The 14361-nt window shown below is 45.9% G+C and overlaps 3 protein-coding genes across 3 annotated transcripts; 2 read left to right on the forward strand and 1 right to left on the reverse strand.

Moving 5' to 3' along the window:
* Positions 1–695: 695 nt before the first annotated feature.
* On the forward strand, positions 696–3454 carry F5891DRAFT_771657 (alpha beta-hydrolase). The gene is made up of 13 exons (XM_041373203.1): positions 696–1003; positions 1062–1267; positions 1315–1438; positions 1500–1567; positions 1626–1694; positions 1742–1790; positions 1844–1983; positions 2042–2169; positions 2222–2336; positions 2390–2632; positions 2681–2761; positions 2808–3033; positions 3090–3454. Exons 1-13 carry the CDS (start codon positions 910–912, stop codon positions 3371–3373), a joined length of 1827 nt encoding a protein of 608 aa, XP_041219004.1. The 5' UTR covers positions 696–909; the 3' UTR covers positions 3374–3454.
* A 1076-nt stretch (positions 3455–4530) lies between these two features.
* Positions 4531–7329, forward strand: F5891DRAFT_1066550 (uncharacterized protein). Its single transcript, XM_041363105.1, has 11 exons — positions 4531–4923; positions 4974–5126; positions 5178–5710; positions 5757–5810; positions 5870–6053; positions 6110–6200; positions 6253–6359; positions 6411–6618; positions 6668–6812; positions 6865–7045; positions 7151–7329. The coding sequence occupies exons 1-11, from the start codon at positions 4790–4792 to the stop codon at positions 7185–7187; spliced, it is 1827 nt and encodes a 608-aa protein (XP_041219005.1). The 5' UTR covers positions 4531–4789; the 3' UTR covers positions 7188–7329.
* A 1408-nt stretch (positions 7330–8737) lies between these two features.
* F5891DRAFT_985866 (uncharacterized protein) lies at positions 8738–10113 on the reverse strand (the record flags this gene model as incomplete). The annotated part of the gene is made up of 8 exons (XM_041377665.1): positions 8738–9006; positions 9063–9128; positions 9175–9246; positions 9298–9401; positions 9457–9719; positions 9776–9813; positions 9857–9941; positions 10027–10113. 8 exons carry the CDS (start codon positions 10111–10113, stop codon positions 8738–8740), a joined length of 984 nt encoding a protein of 327 aa, XP_041219006.1.
* Between the last annotated feature and the right edge of the window lie 4248 nt (positions 10114–14361).

A 14361-nucleotide genomic window follows, 5' to 3' on the forward strand; every position in this document is an offset into this window, starting at 1 on the left:
TAGAATTGTTTATTGGATGCGAAAGCGGCTTTCTGTCGGAAAGCCTTAAAAAGTCATACAATTTTGGTAGCAATATGATGTTGGATTATATAGCCATATCTACGATCTCAAGGACTTGACAAACGAGAACATACACCAAGGTTGAGAAAAGTGGATATCTATCCATTTGTTCCTGTGATCACGCTCCCCTGCAGTCTCGCCACAGACTTTGATCATACTCCTGTATTTTGATATAATTCATACATATTCCATCGCGAAACAAATATATTTGGGTATCCATAGTATTACAGTGCGATATCCAGATTATATTTGATTACAATAGCCATGTCTACAATATCAAGGACTCATTGGTTCACTGATGTATTGGGTGAGCCCTGGTGCACTTACGTTGTAACGGGGAAACGTCAGTTGCACGGTCCGCCACAGTGCCATCACAGTGGAGTCGACGAAAAACAATTATCCAGTTCACGAATTCTGTGATGACCTATTCAGCATGCAGGCGAGCATTGATCCAACTGAGTCTCCCGTAGTCAAATCTTGAATTTCTCTGGCACTGTGTAAGTATTAGTTCAAGTTAGTTGGTATTAGAGTTTGATTAATACAGTCAAAATTTCAAGAATTGCACCCGGAAGTTCCACTATAGCTAGTAGACATTCAGAGGGCCTCGAAAGTCCCCTAGTTCCAGTATGCCGTCCTGTAGATGTAGAAGCTTCTTGAGGGTCGTTATGTATTATGTACAGGTTTGTGAGACTTACGGTATTGACGAGTGTTGCTGCGCAGGCACCACGTCATATCCCGAATACTCAGCTACAAATCCCTCGAGAGTTTCAAATTCAAGCAGCACTGCCCACATATTGCCACACAGCAGACTTTTCTTAACGAGCAACCAGCAAGTCTTACAATATCAAAATGCCAACGCGGAGGTATCTGCGAGGCACGCTGATATGTGCCACGTCGCTTCTGGCTTTCGTAAACCAACCAGTGAAGGCTGCTCCGACTGAAGGTATAGCACAGACTAACCACTCGGAGATTTTGACAGTTCTGACGCAGAAAACATACAGTTCCCTCAGCAGCCTCTTTTTATGTCCCTTACCTCCCAGGCCTGCACCAGGATACAACACACCCTTTACACATATACGCTGGACACATTCTTTCAGATCCCGATGCAGATTCAGCAGCCAGCACGGACGTTCTTGCACATCTATTCTTTGTAATGGTAAAGGCTCGTAAGTTTGCCGACAAGGAACGGCTGATGTTCTGGTTTAATGTACGTGTCATATGCTACAGTAGTATACAGCGAACTGAATGCAATAGGGCGGACCAGGATGTTCCTCATTTGACGGCCTGATGATGGAAGTTGGACCTTGGAGAATTGACGGAGAGGGCGGCCTTAGAACTATAGATGGGGGTTGGGATGAGTACACCACCGTGGTATATGGTAAGTCCATCAAGTCTGTTGCATCGACCAAGCTCAACTGAGCCATTTTCTACTTTCTCAGTGGATCAACCTGCTGGAACAGGTCTCTCGTATACTAGCACGAATCACTACGTGCATGGCCTACAACAGGTACGTATTGAGACGCATGGGCACAACGCTGGCCAACTTAGTGGTTATACTACCTCAGACGACTGACCAACTCATGGAATTTCTACGGACATTCTATAAAGTGTTCCCTGAATACGAAACCGTAGATGTACGTGACTTTGTTCATCCCGGAGCTCACCTAACAGCTGCTTGCAGACCTATTTGGGTGGCGAGAGTTATGCTGGACAATATATTCCGTACTTTGGTATAGTAGCTCTGAATCACCCCCTGCTGAGTGGCACTCATCCGTTTGAATAGCGGATGCTATTCTCTCATCAGAACTCAGAATGCCCTTGCGCGGAGTTGCAATCGGTAATGGCTGGATAGATGGTCGTAATCAATACCCTGCATACCTAGACTACGCTGTGACGCATGGACTTGTCGATGAAAGCTCACAGGTGAGTAATTTGGTCATCTCAAGAGCCCTGCTCGCACCGAGCCTGACATGATCCATAGCACTACAAAGACAGCAAAGAGAAAACTAACAGGTGCATGACGGAGTTCAGGGGTGCTACTATAGAACCCGTTCATATAGATCAATGCGAGGGGCTGCTGCAATTTATTCTCAAAAGCAAGTCTCGAATGTGAGTTGTGCTCCTGAAAATTTATCGAATCTCGGTTTCACTATCACAACAGTGTCGACGGACAACCAAAATGTGTGAACATCTATGATATCCGGTTGGAAGATGATGAGCCGTATTGCGGCATGCAGTGGCCTCCAGACTTGAAAAACATCAGTTCTTACCTTGCTGTTTGTCCCTCTCTCGACATGCCATCCTTACTGTCTAAAAAAAAAAATTCCAGCGCAAAGATGTCATCAGGGCGCTCCATGCCGAGGCTAAACCTGAGAGCTGGGTCGAATGTTCCGGACGGGTCAGCAGTGAGATGCGTGACTATCTATCTCCATCATCTGTCACTCTCCTTCCTTCAGTGCTAGAAAAAATACCCGTTTTATTGTTTGCTGGTGATCAAGATTTTATCTGCAATTACATGGGTATCGAGAGTATGATCAAGTCTTTGACATGGAACGGAGAAAAGGGGCTGGGGGTGGGTGTTCTCTCATGTCCAGAGTTTCGGAACTGACCATCACTTCAGAAAGTACAAACCAAATCTTGGACGGTCAACGGTATGCAAGCAGGGACCTGGGTTTCCTCACGAAACCTTACGTATGCCAAGGTACATTGTGTACCCCCCACAAGGCACTCTACTCACAATGCCACAGATCTTTAACGCATCACACATGGTACCATACGACGCTCCTGACATTACGCATGACATGATCTTGCGATTCATGGGGACGAATTTTTCTGCCATCGTCGACGGGTCCGCACGTATACCAAGCGCAGTCGGGGACGACATCAAACCGATATTTATGGACAGCGATGATGTGCCGTTGTCATCGTCATTGCCCGGCAAGACGCCTGAGCAGACTAAGGCGCAGTGGGATGGTGATAATATTTTTTCTTGTATACGGAAACGAGTGCTCACTCAGTGTTATCGTCAGCCTATTATAATGCAGGCTCAGTGGTCCTGATCTTCCTTCTTCTGGCTATTGCCATTGGCCTTTGTATATGGTGTCGTTTGCGTCGTCGACCAGTGCGGTTGTCGAGGGATCCTCAATTGGAAGAAAATATTCCCTTAAACGGATATGACGATGAGCAGGCACATCGAAAACGCAAAGGGAAGGAACGGGCTCTTGAGGATGAGAGCGGGGCGGCTATCTTTGATGTTGGAGAGGATGAAGAGGGGTATACTAGTGATGATGTGCGGAAAGAGAGAATTGACTAGGTTATTTATTCTAGCATTCACTTGAGAGCCCATTTGTTGCTTGGCATGTCTGACCACGGGTCAGAACAATCATCTCTTGAACATGGCAGACCTTGTAGCTTGACTCATGAAGCAGACCGAACTATTTGGCATTACACATCGAGTACGTGGTTGCTGATCATGTTACAACACCCTCTGAACTGTTCCTGTTATGAAGCTAAAATGCAATGAATCAAGTGTGATGATAATAATGGCAAGGAAGGAAAAAGTACCTCCTACACGCGCTTCCCGAGTCACCATAATAAGCCTTGAGTTACTCGCACTTTTCATTGTCAAAATCATACTTGTAACCAGGAACCTCTGTTGCGACGACGGGTGTGTTACACGTGCCAGTGATCCACTTAGGTATATGATATCAAACTCACCTCTCTCGTGGACATCGTTAGATTGCTCTTTCACCCAGTCTCCATCCAATCCGTTTTGCTGAGGGAACCTTGCATTTAAATCACGATTGAGATTAGACTTAAGCTGCGCTTAGCCAAAACTAATGGCTAAGTATCACTCTCACTAGAGTAAGTCCTTTGCCAAGCAATCCTGCCACTTCTGCCGGCACAATTGCCTGTGAATGATTCTGCCCGAGCACTACTGTCGGGTTACTAGGTGGTAGATAGAGGTATCAAGATAAATACATAATAGCACGTTATGAAAGGAGCTAAGACGTGAATTGATGATTCCAGTCTATGCAATACTGTATTTATACATAGCCAAAGTATCGTGCAAGTATGGGTGAGTTGAGTAGCTAAAGTCTTACTATCGCCGTGACTGGTTTAGGGCAGGCAAGTTCGTGTTAGTCAGTATAATCACTTTGCGCTGTTGCAAATCACTTTATGTAGTAACACTTAACGCAAGTCTTTGCAAGAGAAGAGAGGTCAACGTCAGTCATAAAATTGGTGATAAACTTAACTGGCACTGACCAGATTCGATGACTTCAAGCTGCAGTGCCTCAAATCTGACGACAATACTATCCAATCAATGCTTCAGGTAATCTCTCAACCACACAACCCAATTCAAGCCACTTACAGGCTAACAGGCCATGTACGCCTGGCTGAATGGCGGTGCGGGCAACACCAAGTCGTTGTCAATGGCTGTATCTCGAATACATGCACACAGGGTTAACGTTGAAGCTTCGAACTTCGAAGCCGCTCATGCACATAGATCCGAACTTAGATAAATTTCACAGCGAGTGAAACTGGGCGTAGGGCTCCAAATTGGAAGCTCTGTCCTGTTCAGAACTGTACAGATCATAGGAGATGCACGACATGAGGCACACACGCCTTGATCTGCGCCTCCAAAGTTGGTATGTGGCCTCTGAAATGTAAACATGCCCTTTTGCATATAAACTTGGATACATGAATTGCCTGCCTTCAGGTTACTATTATGCTTCCACGGGAACCGTATGAGGGCCCAACGCGAAAGCTAGTGCTTGCATTTGATGTTGGGACCACGTTCAGTGGAGTCTCGTATTGTATGCTAGATCCGGGGGAGGTGCCTGTAATTCGAGGAGTAGCAAGGTTAGTAACCGGCTAAAGCTGCATGTATCTGGCTCATGGTGGGATTACAGATATCCTGCGCAAGAGCATGTTGGAGGTGACTCCAAAATACCATCAATTCTTTACTACGACCTTCAGGGAAACGTCCGAGCCGTGGGTGCTGAGGCTCTGCAGGAGCATATCATCGAACAGGCAGAAGATGAGGGATGGGTGAAGCTTGCATGGTATGTATATCGTCGAGGGTAAAACATAAGCTACATATTAATCTTAATCAGGTGGAAACTTCATCTTCGTGCCAAGCATCTGGCATCGTCTCACATACGAGATGGCGATATAGAACCTCTCCCACAAGGCAAATCTGCAGTAGAAGTCCTCGCCGACTTCATGCGCTACCTCTTCCAATGCGCTCGAACTTATATCCAGGAATCACATTTGGATTTCTGGAGATCGATCAAGAACTCCATCGAGTTCGTATTCACGCATCCCAACGGTTGGGAAGGCCAACAACAACAACAAATCAGACGCGCTATCGAGCTCGCTGGCCTCATATCATCTAAAGAGGAGCAATCACACGTGCACCTCTTGACTGAAGGCGAAGCGAGTCTTCATTTCTGTGTTACCAACGTGATTGCATCAGATAGATTCTCCCAAACCCCTATAGATGTGTCAGGCTACTCCGACGATGAGGAAGATCAATCTGACAACCAGGGAGTCGTTGTTATTGATGCCGGAGGTGGAACCATCGATCTCAGCGCCTACTCAATGAAACTATCTCCGACCTCTTTCGAGGAGATTGCCCCAGCTGAATGTGAGCCCCGCTTTCCTGCATTGTTTCCTTGCTGAGGCCCGCTCAGGTTGCCTGCAGGGCTCAGTCTTTGTTACTAGTCGCGCTCGTACTCTGTTACAAAGTCTGTGAATGCATCAGTCATACAGGGAATCAAAAACTGATAGCCATTTGATTGCCCAGAGATACTTTCGGCCTCGGAGCACTACTCCAACCCAAAGATCATCGCACAAATGGCAGAAATCTTTGACAACAGCACGAAACTTCGGTTCCGTAAGCCCGATGAACCATCTTACATTAGGTTCGGTACTATCTGTGACAAGGATCCGAAGTACGACATTCGATCAGGGCAATTGAAATTGGCCGGGTTTGTCCATATTCTTTGGATCACCTTCATGACGATACCCATGCTTTATTGTACAGCCAGGACGTTGCCGACTTGTTTGAACCATCCATCGAAGCCATTATCGAGGCTTTTGAGCAGCAGAGATGCGCAGCTTCGATTCCAATCAATGTGAGCGTCATATTTCGCTCATAACTGGACGGATCGTGACATCGTCATGAAGTTGGTTTGGTTGGTTGGCGGTTTCGCTGCCAGCGATTGGCTGTTCGTGAGACTCCAGGAATATTTTCTACCCCTAGGCATCAGCCTCTGTCGCCCTGATGCTCATGCGTAAGCCCTCAACTGTCAACGCGACTACTTCTACTGATCAGGTAACTGCAGCAATAAAGCTGTTGCTGATGGGGCAGTTTCATTCTACATCGACCACCTGGTGTCGTCTCGAGTTGCACGCGTCACTTATGGCGTTGAATACAGAACACGGTACAACTTTCTAGATCCTGAGCACCTGGCCCGACAACATAAATGCGTGATTGGTAGTGGAAACGGCAAAACGTATCTTTACGAACGTTTTAAGAGTATCTTGCTGAAGGTGAATAAAGCACATTCAATCATTCGGTACATGCTGATCTGCTTTACAGGGAACGCAAGTATCTGAGCAACGCGAATTCCGGAAGCCTTTTACAGCCACCCGAAAATCACTTGCTGCATGCAAGAGTCACAGCACGGACATAATAAGTTACAAGGGGGCCCTCCAGGAGCCGCGGTGGTTGGACACTGAACCGTGTATGGGTTATTTGCGGCTCAAGTATATTCATACTGATTTGATTCAATTCAGCCTCATTTACCACGCTATGCACGATTCATGCTGACCTCCAGGAGCTATCTCGAACACTTCGTCCTAAAAGATCGGCTTCACATCAATCAGAGTATTACGAGTTTGACTTCGACGTCATCATTTTGTTTGGCCACACAGAACTGAAAGCACAGATCAGTTGGAAAGAAAAGGTTCGCAACTTGTTTTCATTGATCCACTTCCTCGCTGATCTGGAACGTTTCAAAGGGTGCTGAAATGCGGTAAGCCCGATTCATAGTTCTATGATTAACTGTGTCCCCTCAATCAGTAATAGGAGCCCGGCAAGTATAGTTTACGACGAGTAGTGTCGGGACCGAAATGCAACTCTTCGTACTTGTTGCAAGTCGCAAAAGCGTGCCAGTATCGTGTAGGACAGTCGTACTACCATCTGAATCATCTCTATCCATGTCACCTCAAATATGATTGAGTTCCCATACTTTTGAGTCTGGACTCTGAACAGCACAATTTTAAGGTATTGTCCAACAGGGCAATTCAGCCGTTTCCAGGTCCGTTTAGGCATCACAATGGTAGATGATGATGGTTGCAGAGCAGAAGTCGAACATCAAACAGCCGCCGGCCAAGTCATTTGAACGAACCAACTTCTTCATTTCCATTGGCGCCGATACTTTCTGGGAAATGAGAAACATGTATTGGCTGCACCCTCGAAAATCTACACTGGCACTCTGCCTTGAACAAGACTGCGATAGAGATTGTTTGTCTCACTCGAACTGACCCTCCCTGATGCCCGATGGGCTGACGAGGTCGGTTGTGTCCAATGTCCATGATACACACACCGTTGCCTGCATTTCTCTTTGACCTTGCTACTTCATCGAGTTGAGTCCCCACTCATGATAATTTCTGTTGCATATTCTATTCCCCAATTTTTGCAGAATGTCAGGATCAATTTGAATTTTGATCGGTCTAGGACAACGTCTGAGCCAAAGTCTCAGAGGGACACGACGACAGCTCTCAACGGAGTTCAAACGAACATGCTCATTGCTCACTGCCAGCCGTATCCCGCGAAGAAATGACCCTGGCCAGAAACTGGGATCTAGGGTCATATCCAGGAACTGGTGTCAGTGAATGGAGACTTGCAGATTGGTAGACGTATGAAAACAACGTTGGGGAGCTAAGGCGTGGATTGATGATTCCAGTCTATGCAATATATATACATTTATACATAGCCAGAGTACCGTGCAAGTATGGTGAGTAGCTAAGTAACTTTTAGTGAAACAATATCAAAATGGTTTGCCAAAAACTATATCTGTCTATCAAACTACCTCAATACCCAAGGGACATTATAACGGCGACAATCTTCACTTCCGACGACATCTTCATGTTTCCTGTAGAGCACCTGATAGCACGTAGTGATCACCTAGAGCAATTTCCGTACTACACACTACTCCAGTTGACGTGCATTCCTGGAAAGCAATTGTAGTTATGCCAGTTCCTGCGTCAGAGTCGTCCACGAGTTCTGTGTAATATTCTCGAATCTTAAGAAGAAAGGGAGTATGGCGCTATATCTGCACATTTATTATTTGCGCGTTCCGCGGCTTGCACGCTGCGCGTTTTCGTCAATCCAGAGTGGGCGTGTTTTAATCAAGAGGTTCCGCATTCCCGCACTGCGCGTTTGCTTGTTCAAGTCTCTACTAACCGAGTCATTCAAGTTGTGCGGAGCTAACTTAGCGGCTCACGCAGTATTATAGTTTTTCTTCTTCAAATACATACTGTTTTGATGGACCCACAAAATGAGATGAGGATGAGGATGAGATAATGGTATGTACTGCAACGCACGAGAAATGACAAAAACTAGTACCAAATTAGCATGCCTGTCATCAACAAATACTAGACCTGGTCACTTGTCAAACATTGTTTGGGAAACGGTAACCGACCCTCCTAACATGAGCTGGAGGTTAGCGGGCTTCATGGAATAGCGAGAATCCCAGGGATTGATCTGCTCCGGTGCAAAAGGGTCGTCAATGTGTGATCGACTGCGACACAAGACATCCGCCTCGCTGACTGACACGAATTCAGGTGGGGACGATAATGCACTCTTCGACTTTAGGAATTGAATGGCAGTACCAGCTGGCACTCCGAGTGGACTGCTATAAAAAGATGCCGTTTCTGGCAACAACAGCACAGGTTAAATTTTAAACAAGTAGCACGAATGGAAAACTCACTGAGGCTATTGGACTGAGCAAGTTGAGTCAATGGAAATGGCTGAGAGCCTGTCGATGGCCCAGATTCTGTCAAAAACAAGGGAATGGCAGCTTGCCCACTCCTCGTCTGAACCATCATGCGAGTCTGATGATGAATCTTCTGCCTCCTCAGTGTCTGAGTCTTGGGGCAGTGTCGACTCAAATGCTAGTGAAAAGGTCAGTGCATGCTTTTGAACTGACACTTATATTGACGTACCGAGAGCGTCTTTGACGAAGGCTAGAAATGCAGCCTGCACCACATCAAAATTGGCGTAAGTCTGATCAAACTGTGCCCCACTCTCAAGTTCGCCAATGTGATAGCTTCATAATATTAGGTAAGCGCACTTCCTCATCAACTTGATCACGCATCACTCACTTGAACACAGACACCTCACGGCGCTTATTCAGCTTTGGCCCACGGTCAGTAACATTCTGTACTCTGATTTCGGCGTCTGCAGTGTCCTTGACTTTTTCTCCATAGTATTCATAGGAGTAAATGTCTATTTTTTGCGGTGCCCGGGTCCCCTTAAGTTCTACACCACCAGCTAACACAGTGTCGAACTTCAAAGCTCCTTTAACACCACTCGTGCAGCCCAGGCGAGCAGGGTTTTTCCGCCAACGGTACCATGTAGTTAGTTGCTAATCAAAATGAGTTGGTACGTGTGTTTCGCATGCTCACAGATGGTAGTGCTTACCTGTTCACGACTTTCCACAGTGTTTGCCAGATCTTGCACTGAGTGTCAAGACCCAACTGGTTGCAACGAGGACTGGCACACAATTTGGTGGAATGGTATGGGCCGGTTTCTTCTTGATGGTAGGAATCCACAGCCGTACGACGACGCCGTCAAACACTTCAAGGAACTGCAGTTTGGACGTGTCAGTGAAGGATGCAAAGACCTCATGTTCAAGATTCTCGATCAGGGAGCGGCATTCAAGCACGCCGAACAATTTCTTTCTGAGACTTGCAGCTTCCTAGTAGAGAAACTGGTTTTCGAGCCTGAGCCTCCTTCGCCATAGTCTTACTAGTACTCATGTTAGTTTTACTCATGTTCAACCACAAGGACTTCATCCATCGTACGACGTAGACTCGTCGTGTTCAATTGTATAGAGTGATGTTTGTATCAGTACAAATACTATACTGCAGTGGTCCGAGTCTCAAATTGCTTGAAGGAAAGTAGAGATCATAATTATCATGGTGGAAACTTCAAGTTGAGTTTTGAGTCCAATCAAAACGCGCCAGCTCTGGATTGGCGAAAACGCGCAGTGCGGGAATGCGGAACCTCTTGATTAAAATGTGCCCACTCTGGATTGACGAAAACGCGCAGCGCGCAAGCCGCGGAACGCGCAAATAATAAATGTGCAGATATAGCGCCATAAGGGATCCAGCTTCAACTGTGCTAGGCTTGATGCGATCTCGGTGACACGACCTTATGGTGGTTGGGCTGGTCCGAGTGTAGCTCGGGTGGGACGCGAGCAGCTGGAGCCGCTGGGAGGGCGGGACAACTGATCACGAATTTCGGACGTGTCACAGATAGACCTTGTATTGCTTTAAATGATAGCATGTACTTGAACGGATATGAATAAAACTATTGTTTAAACTGAATACTAAGGGAGAGGTGGGTGGGGGCAAAAGAATGAAGTCCGTAGCGAGAAAGAGCGTAAGGGAGTTTGAGCGATATGTTTGGGGAGATGTATGTAGTTGGGGGGCCGGGAGGAGAAAGGAAAAACAGCTGCGCTCAGCTGGACACGTGGTGCCGGAAACTTCCGCAGGCTCCGTTTTCCGGCACCTTGCTAATCCAGCTTCAACTGTGCTAGGCTTGATGCGATCTCGGTGACACGATGTCACAACCCCTTAAACGAATTAACGCAGGGCAGAGACTAGGACTCAAACAACAAGATAATCACAAAGAGGATAAGGCAGCAGGTACGTCTTGGATTGCTCACTTGGAGATACAAGAGGTTTGAACTAAAGAACTACTGACTACGACGAGCTACCTATATACACATATTGAAACTGAGATTGAAACTGAGTATGGACTAATTAACCAATCAGAATAATTAAAGGTATCGTACGATTCTATATATAACTATGATGTCATAACATGTGCCGCAGCCGCAGTAAGACTCTGGAACATTCCAAGAGTGTCGCGAGGCATGACGTCAACATCTTCGGCATTGTCCGATCGATCACGTGACTCTGGTAATTCTACAATAGACGCAATAATAGGAACTTCTTCAACAGTAAACATATTCTTAGGAACAGGCGCTGTGACTGGGCGCTTAAAGGACTTAGAATTAAGGAAAGAATAATGGTTTGTATTTGGAACTCGTGACATTACCCCCTCTCTAGGATGAGCGTCATCGCGAATGAAACTAGGACGAATAAACTTCTTGCGCCATTCCAAAAATTCTTGGGTTTCGAACACCGATTTGTTGATTTTGCGGGGATTTAATGCCTTCGGATTTTGCCGGTGATATTCTTGAACTTTCAACCGTGCATTCTCAAGGTTTTCCTCAGGTTCCCATGTCGCTTCTTCTATCGGATATCCTTCCCACTCTACTAGGTATTGGAGTTTTGATCTGTGCAGTCTCGAGTCTAGGACTTTTCGTACTATCCATTCGGAATCGCCTTCTGATAAGATCTCTGGCGGCGGACGATGATGTGGAGGTCTTTGGATTAAGGTCGAGGGGAAATGCGGAGTGAGTAATTCTACGTGGAATACCGGATGAATCTGATATTTTGCTGGAAGGTTCAGGCGGTAATTTACATCACCCGTCTTCTCTAGCACTTCAAACGGACCAAGTCGTCGATCGGAGAGTTTCTTATTTGGTCTTTTCTGACGGATATTTTTGGCATTGAGCCAGACCAGATCTCCTTTTTTGAATTGTGGTGCGTCTTTTACTCCTCTGTCGTAGAATCTCTTCATCCGCTCATTCGCCATTCGCAGCATGCTTTCTGCGTCTTCCTTTGCCTCTTTCATTACATCCACTCGTTCATCAGCTGCAGGTACTTTAGAGTTGGAAATTGGTGAAAAGGTAAACTCTGGATCGTATCCGTAGAGTACTTTGAATGGACTATGACCCGTTACAGTGACAGAGTTATTGTGAGCAAATTCTGCTATCGGAAGCCAGTCTACCCAATTGTTTTGGCGGTAAGACGTGAACATTCTCAGATATTGCTCTACTTCTTGGTTGATTCTCTCTGTTTGTCCGTCTGTCTGAGGATGATAAGCCGTCGACATGTTCCATTTTATGCCTAGGCGTTTCGACACTTGTCCCATAAACTTGGAGACGAATTGTGTTCCTCTGTCCGATATCACCTGTTTCGGAGTTCCATGGTGTTTCCATACGTTATCTAGGAAAAGTTTCGCGATTCCTCGAGCGTCAACTTCCTTTTTCGTAGGCATGATGTGCGTTTGTTTTGTGTATCGATCAACGACAACAAAAATAGAATCGAACCCTTCGCTTTTAGGCAAATCTACTATCAAATCACAAGTGATTGATTGCCAAGGTCCCGCTGGTATTTCATTTGGTTTAAGCGGACCATGTGGTTGCGTTGGGTGAATCTTCGTTGCTCTGCATCTATCACAGCCATCTACGTAATCATGGGCATACTTCGTCATTGAAGGCCACCAATAATTTCTGGAAATCAATTCTAAGGTTTTGGCACGTCCAGGGTGTCCAGCCGGTGGAGAGTCGTGAAACAACTCCAATATCTCTCGGCGGATCTCTTTATCATTTGGAACGTAAACCAGTCCTCGGAATAACACCAATCCATCCTCCACATTCCACTCTTCGACTCCTCTACGCAATTGTACCGGTGCTGCTTTTAGCGTTTGTAGCGCTTTAGCGACTTCGGGCTCTCGTTCTGTGCATTGCCTTATCTTTCTCAGCAATTGTTTTTCTCCTTGCACTAGAACTTGACCTCTTTTAGCAGCTTTTACAGTAAAAAACTCCGGTTTTAACAAAATACGATCAGAATTGTCGTTTTCTACCCCCCCTCTGTGGTCTTCTCTCCGAGAAAGCTTATCGGCCTTATCGTTGACTACACCAGGCTTATGTTGGAGCGTAAATTCATACTCCGCCAGGAACAGACTCCATCTGGCTTGCCTTCTTGTCAACTTTTGGCTCGTCATAAAGTACTCGAGATTTTTATGATCCGTCCAGATCTCCACATGGTGAGGTTTTCCCTGCACATAGTGCCTCCACTCCTCCAACGCTCGAATGATTGCGAGTAACTCTTTGTCATGGATGTCATAATTTCTTTCTGCATCGTTCATTGACTTAGAGTAATACGCCACGGGGTGCCATAGGTTATCTTCCATCAGTTGAGATAGAACCGCTCCAGTTGCATAATCAGAAGCATCGGTTTCTATTTTCATTTTTTTCTCAACGTCCGGCATTACTAGGATCGGAGCTGATGTAAACCTTGACTTCAGTTCATCAAAAGCATCTTGCTGTTTCTCCGTCCAGTCCCATTTGACATCCTTCCGTAATAAATCATTCATTGGTCTGGCAATGTCCGAAAACCCGAAGATAAATCTTCTGTAGAAGTTGGCAAAGCCCATAAATGCTTGAATATCTTTAACGCATTTGGGTACAGGCCATTTCATTACTCCTTCTACTTTCACAGGGTCCATTCGAACACCACCCTTTTCCACTATCAACCCGAGGAACTCGACTTCTGTCTGTTCGAAGCTACATTTTTCAGGCTTCAGATACAGATCATTCTCTTTTAGTCGTTTTAGTACCTCTCGTACAACTTTTCGGTGTTGCTCCCTATTGCCATTTGTGAATACGAGGATATCATCGATATAGACAACTACGGTCTTTCCATCAATTAAATCTCTGAATATCTCGTTCATCATGGTTTGAAACGTGGCAGGGGAGTTTGTTAACCCGAAGTACATCACGGTTGGTTCATGGTGACCAAACGGCGTTTTGAAGGCCGCCTTCCACTCATCTCCTTCTTTCATGCGAATATTATTGTACCCCCATCTTACATCCATCTTGGAGTACATCGTGGCACCGGTTAAAGCATCAATTAAATCTTGAGATCTCGGTAGCGGGTATGCATTTTTAACCGTCTTCTCATTGAGCTTTCTATAATCCATTACCGGTCTCAACTTGCCATCTTTTTTGGCCACAAAGAAGAAAGGCGCTGCCACTGGAGATTGTGAATTTCTTATACGTCCCAGTGCAGTCTCGGCTTTTAACCAATCTTTCAAAGTGTCCATCTCCTTGGGTGATAAGGGATAAGGTTTCGCATTCGGCGGAAGAT

Source organism: Suillus fuscotomentosus (assembly GCF_016647785.1).
Source record: "Suillus fuscotomentosus strain FC203 chromosome Unknown F5891scaffold_99, whole genome shotgun sequence".
NCBI classification, from domain to species: Eukaryota; Fungi; Basidiomycota; class Agaricomycetes; order Boletales; family Suillaceae; genus Suillus; species Suillus fuscotomentosus.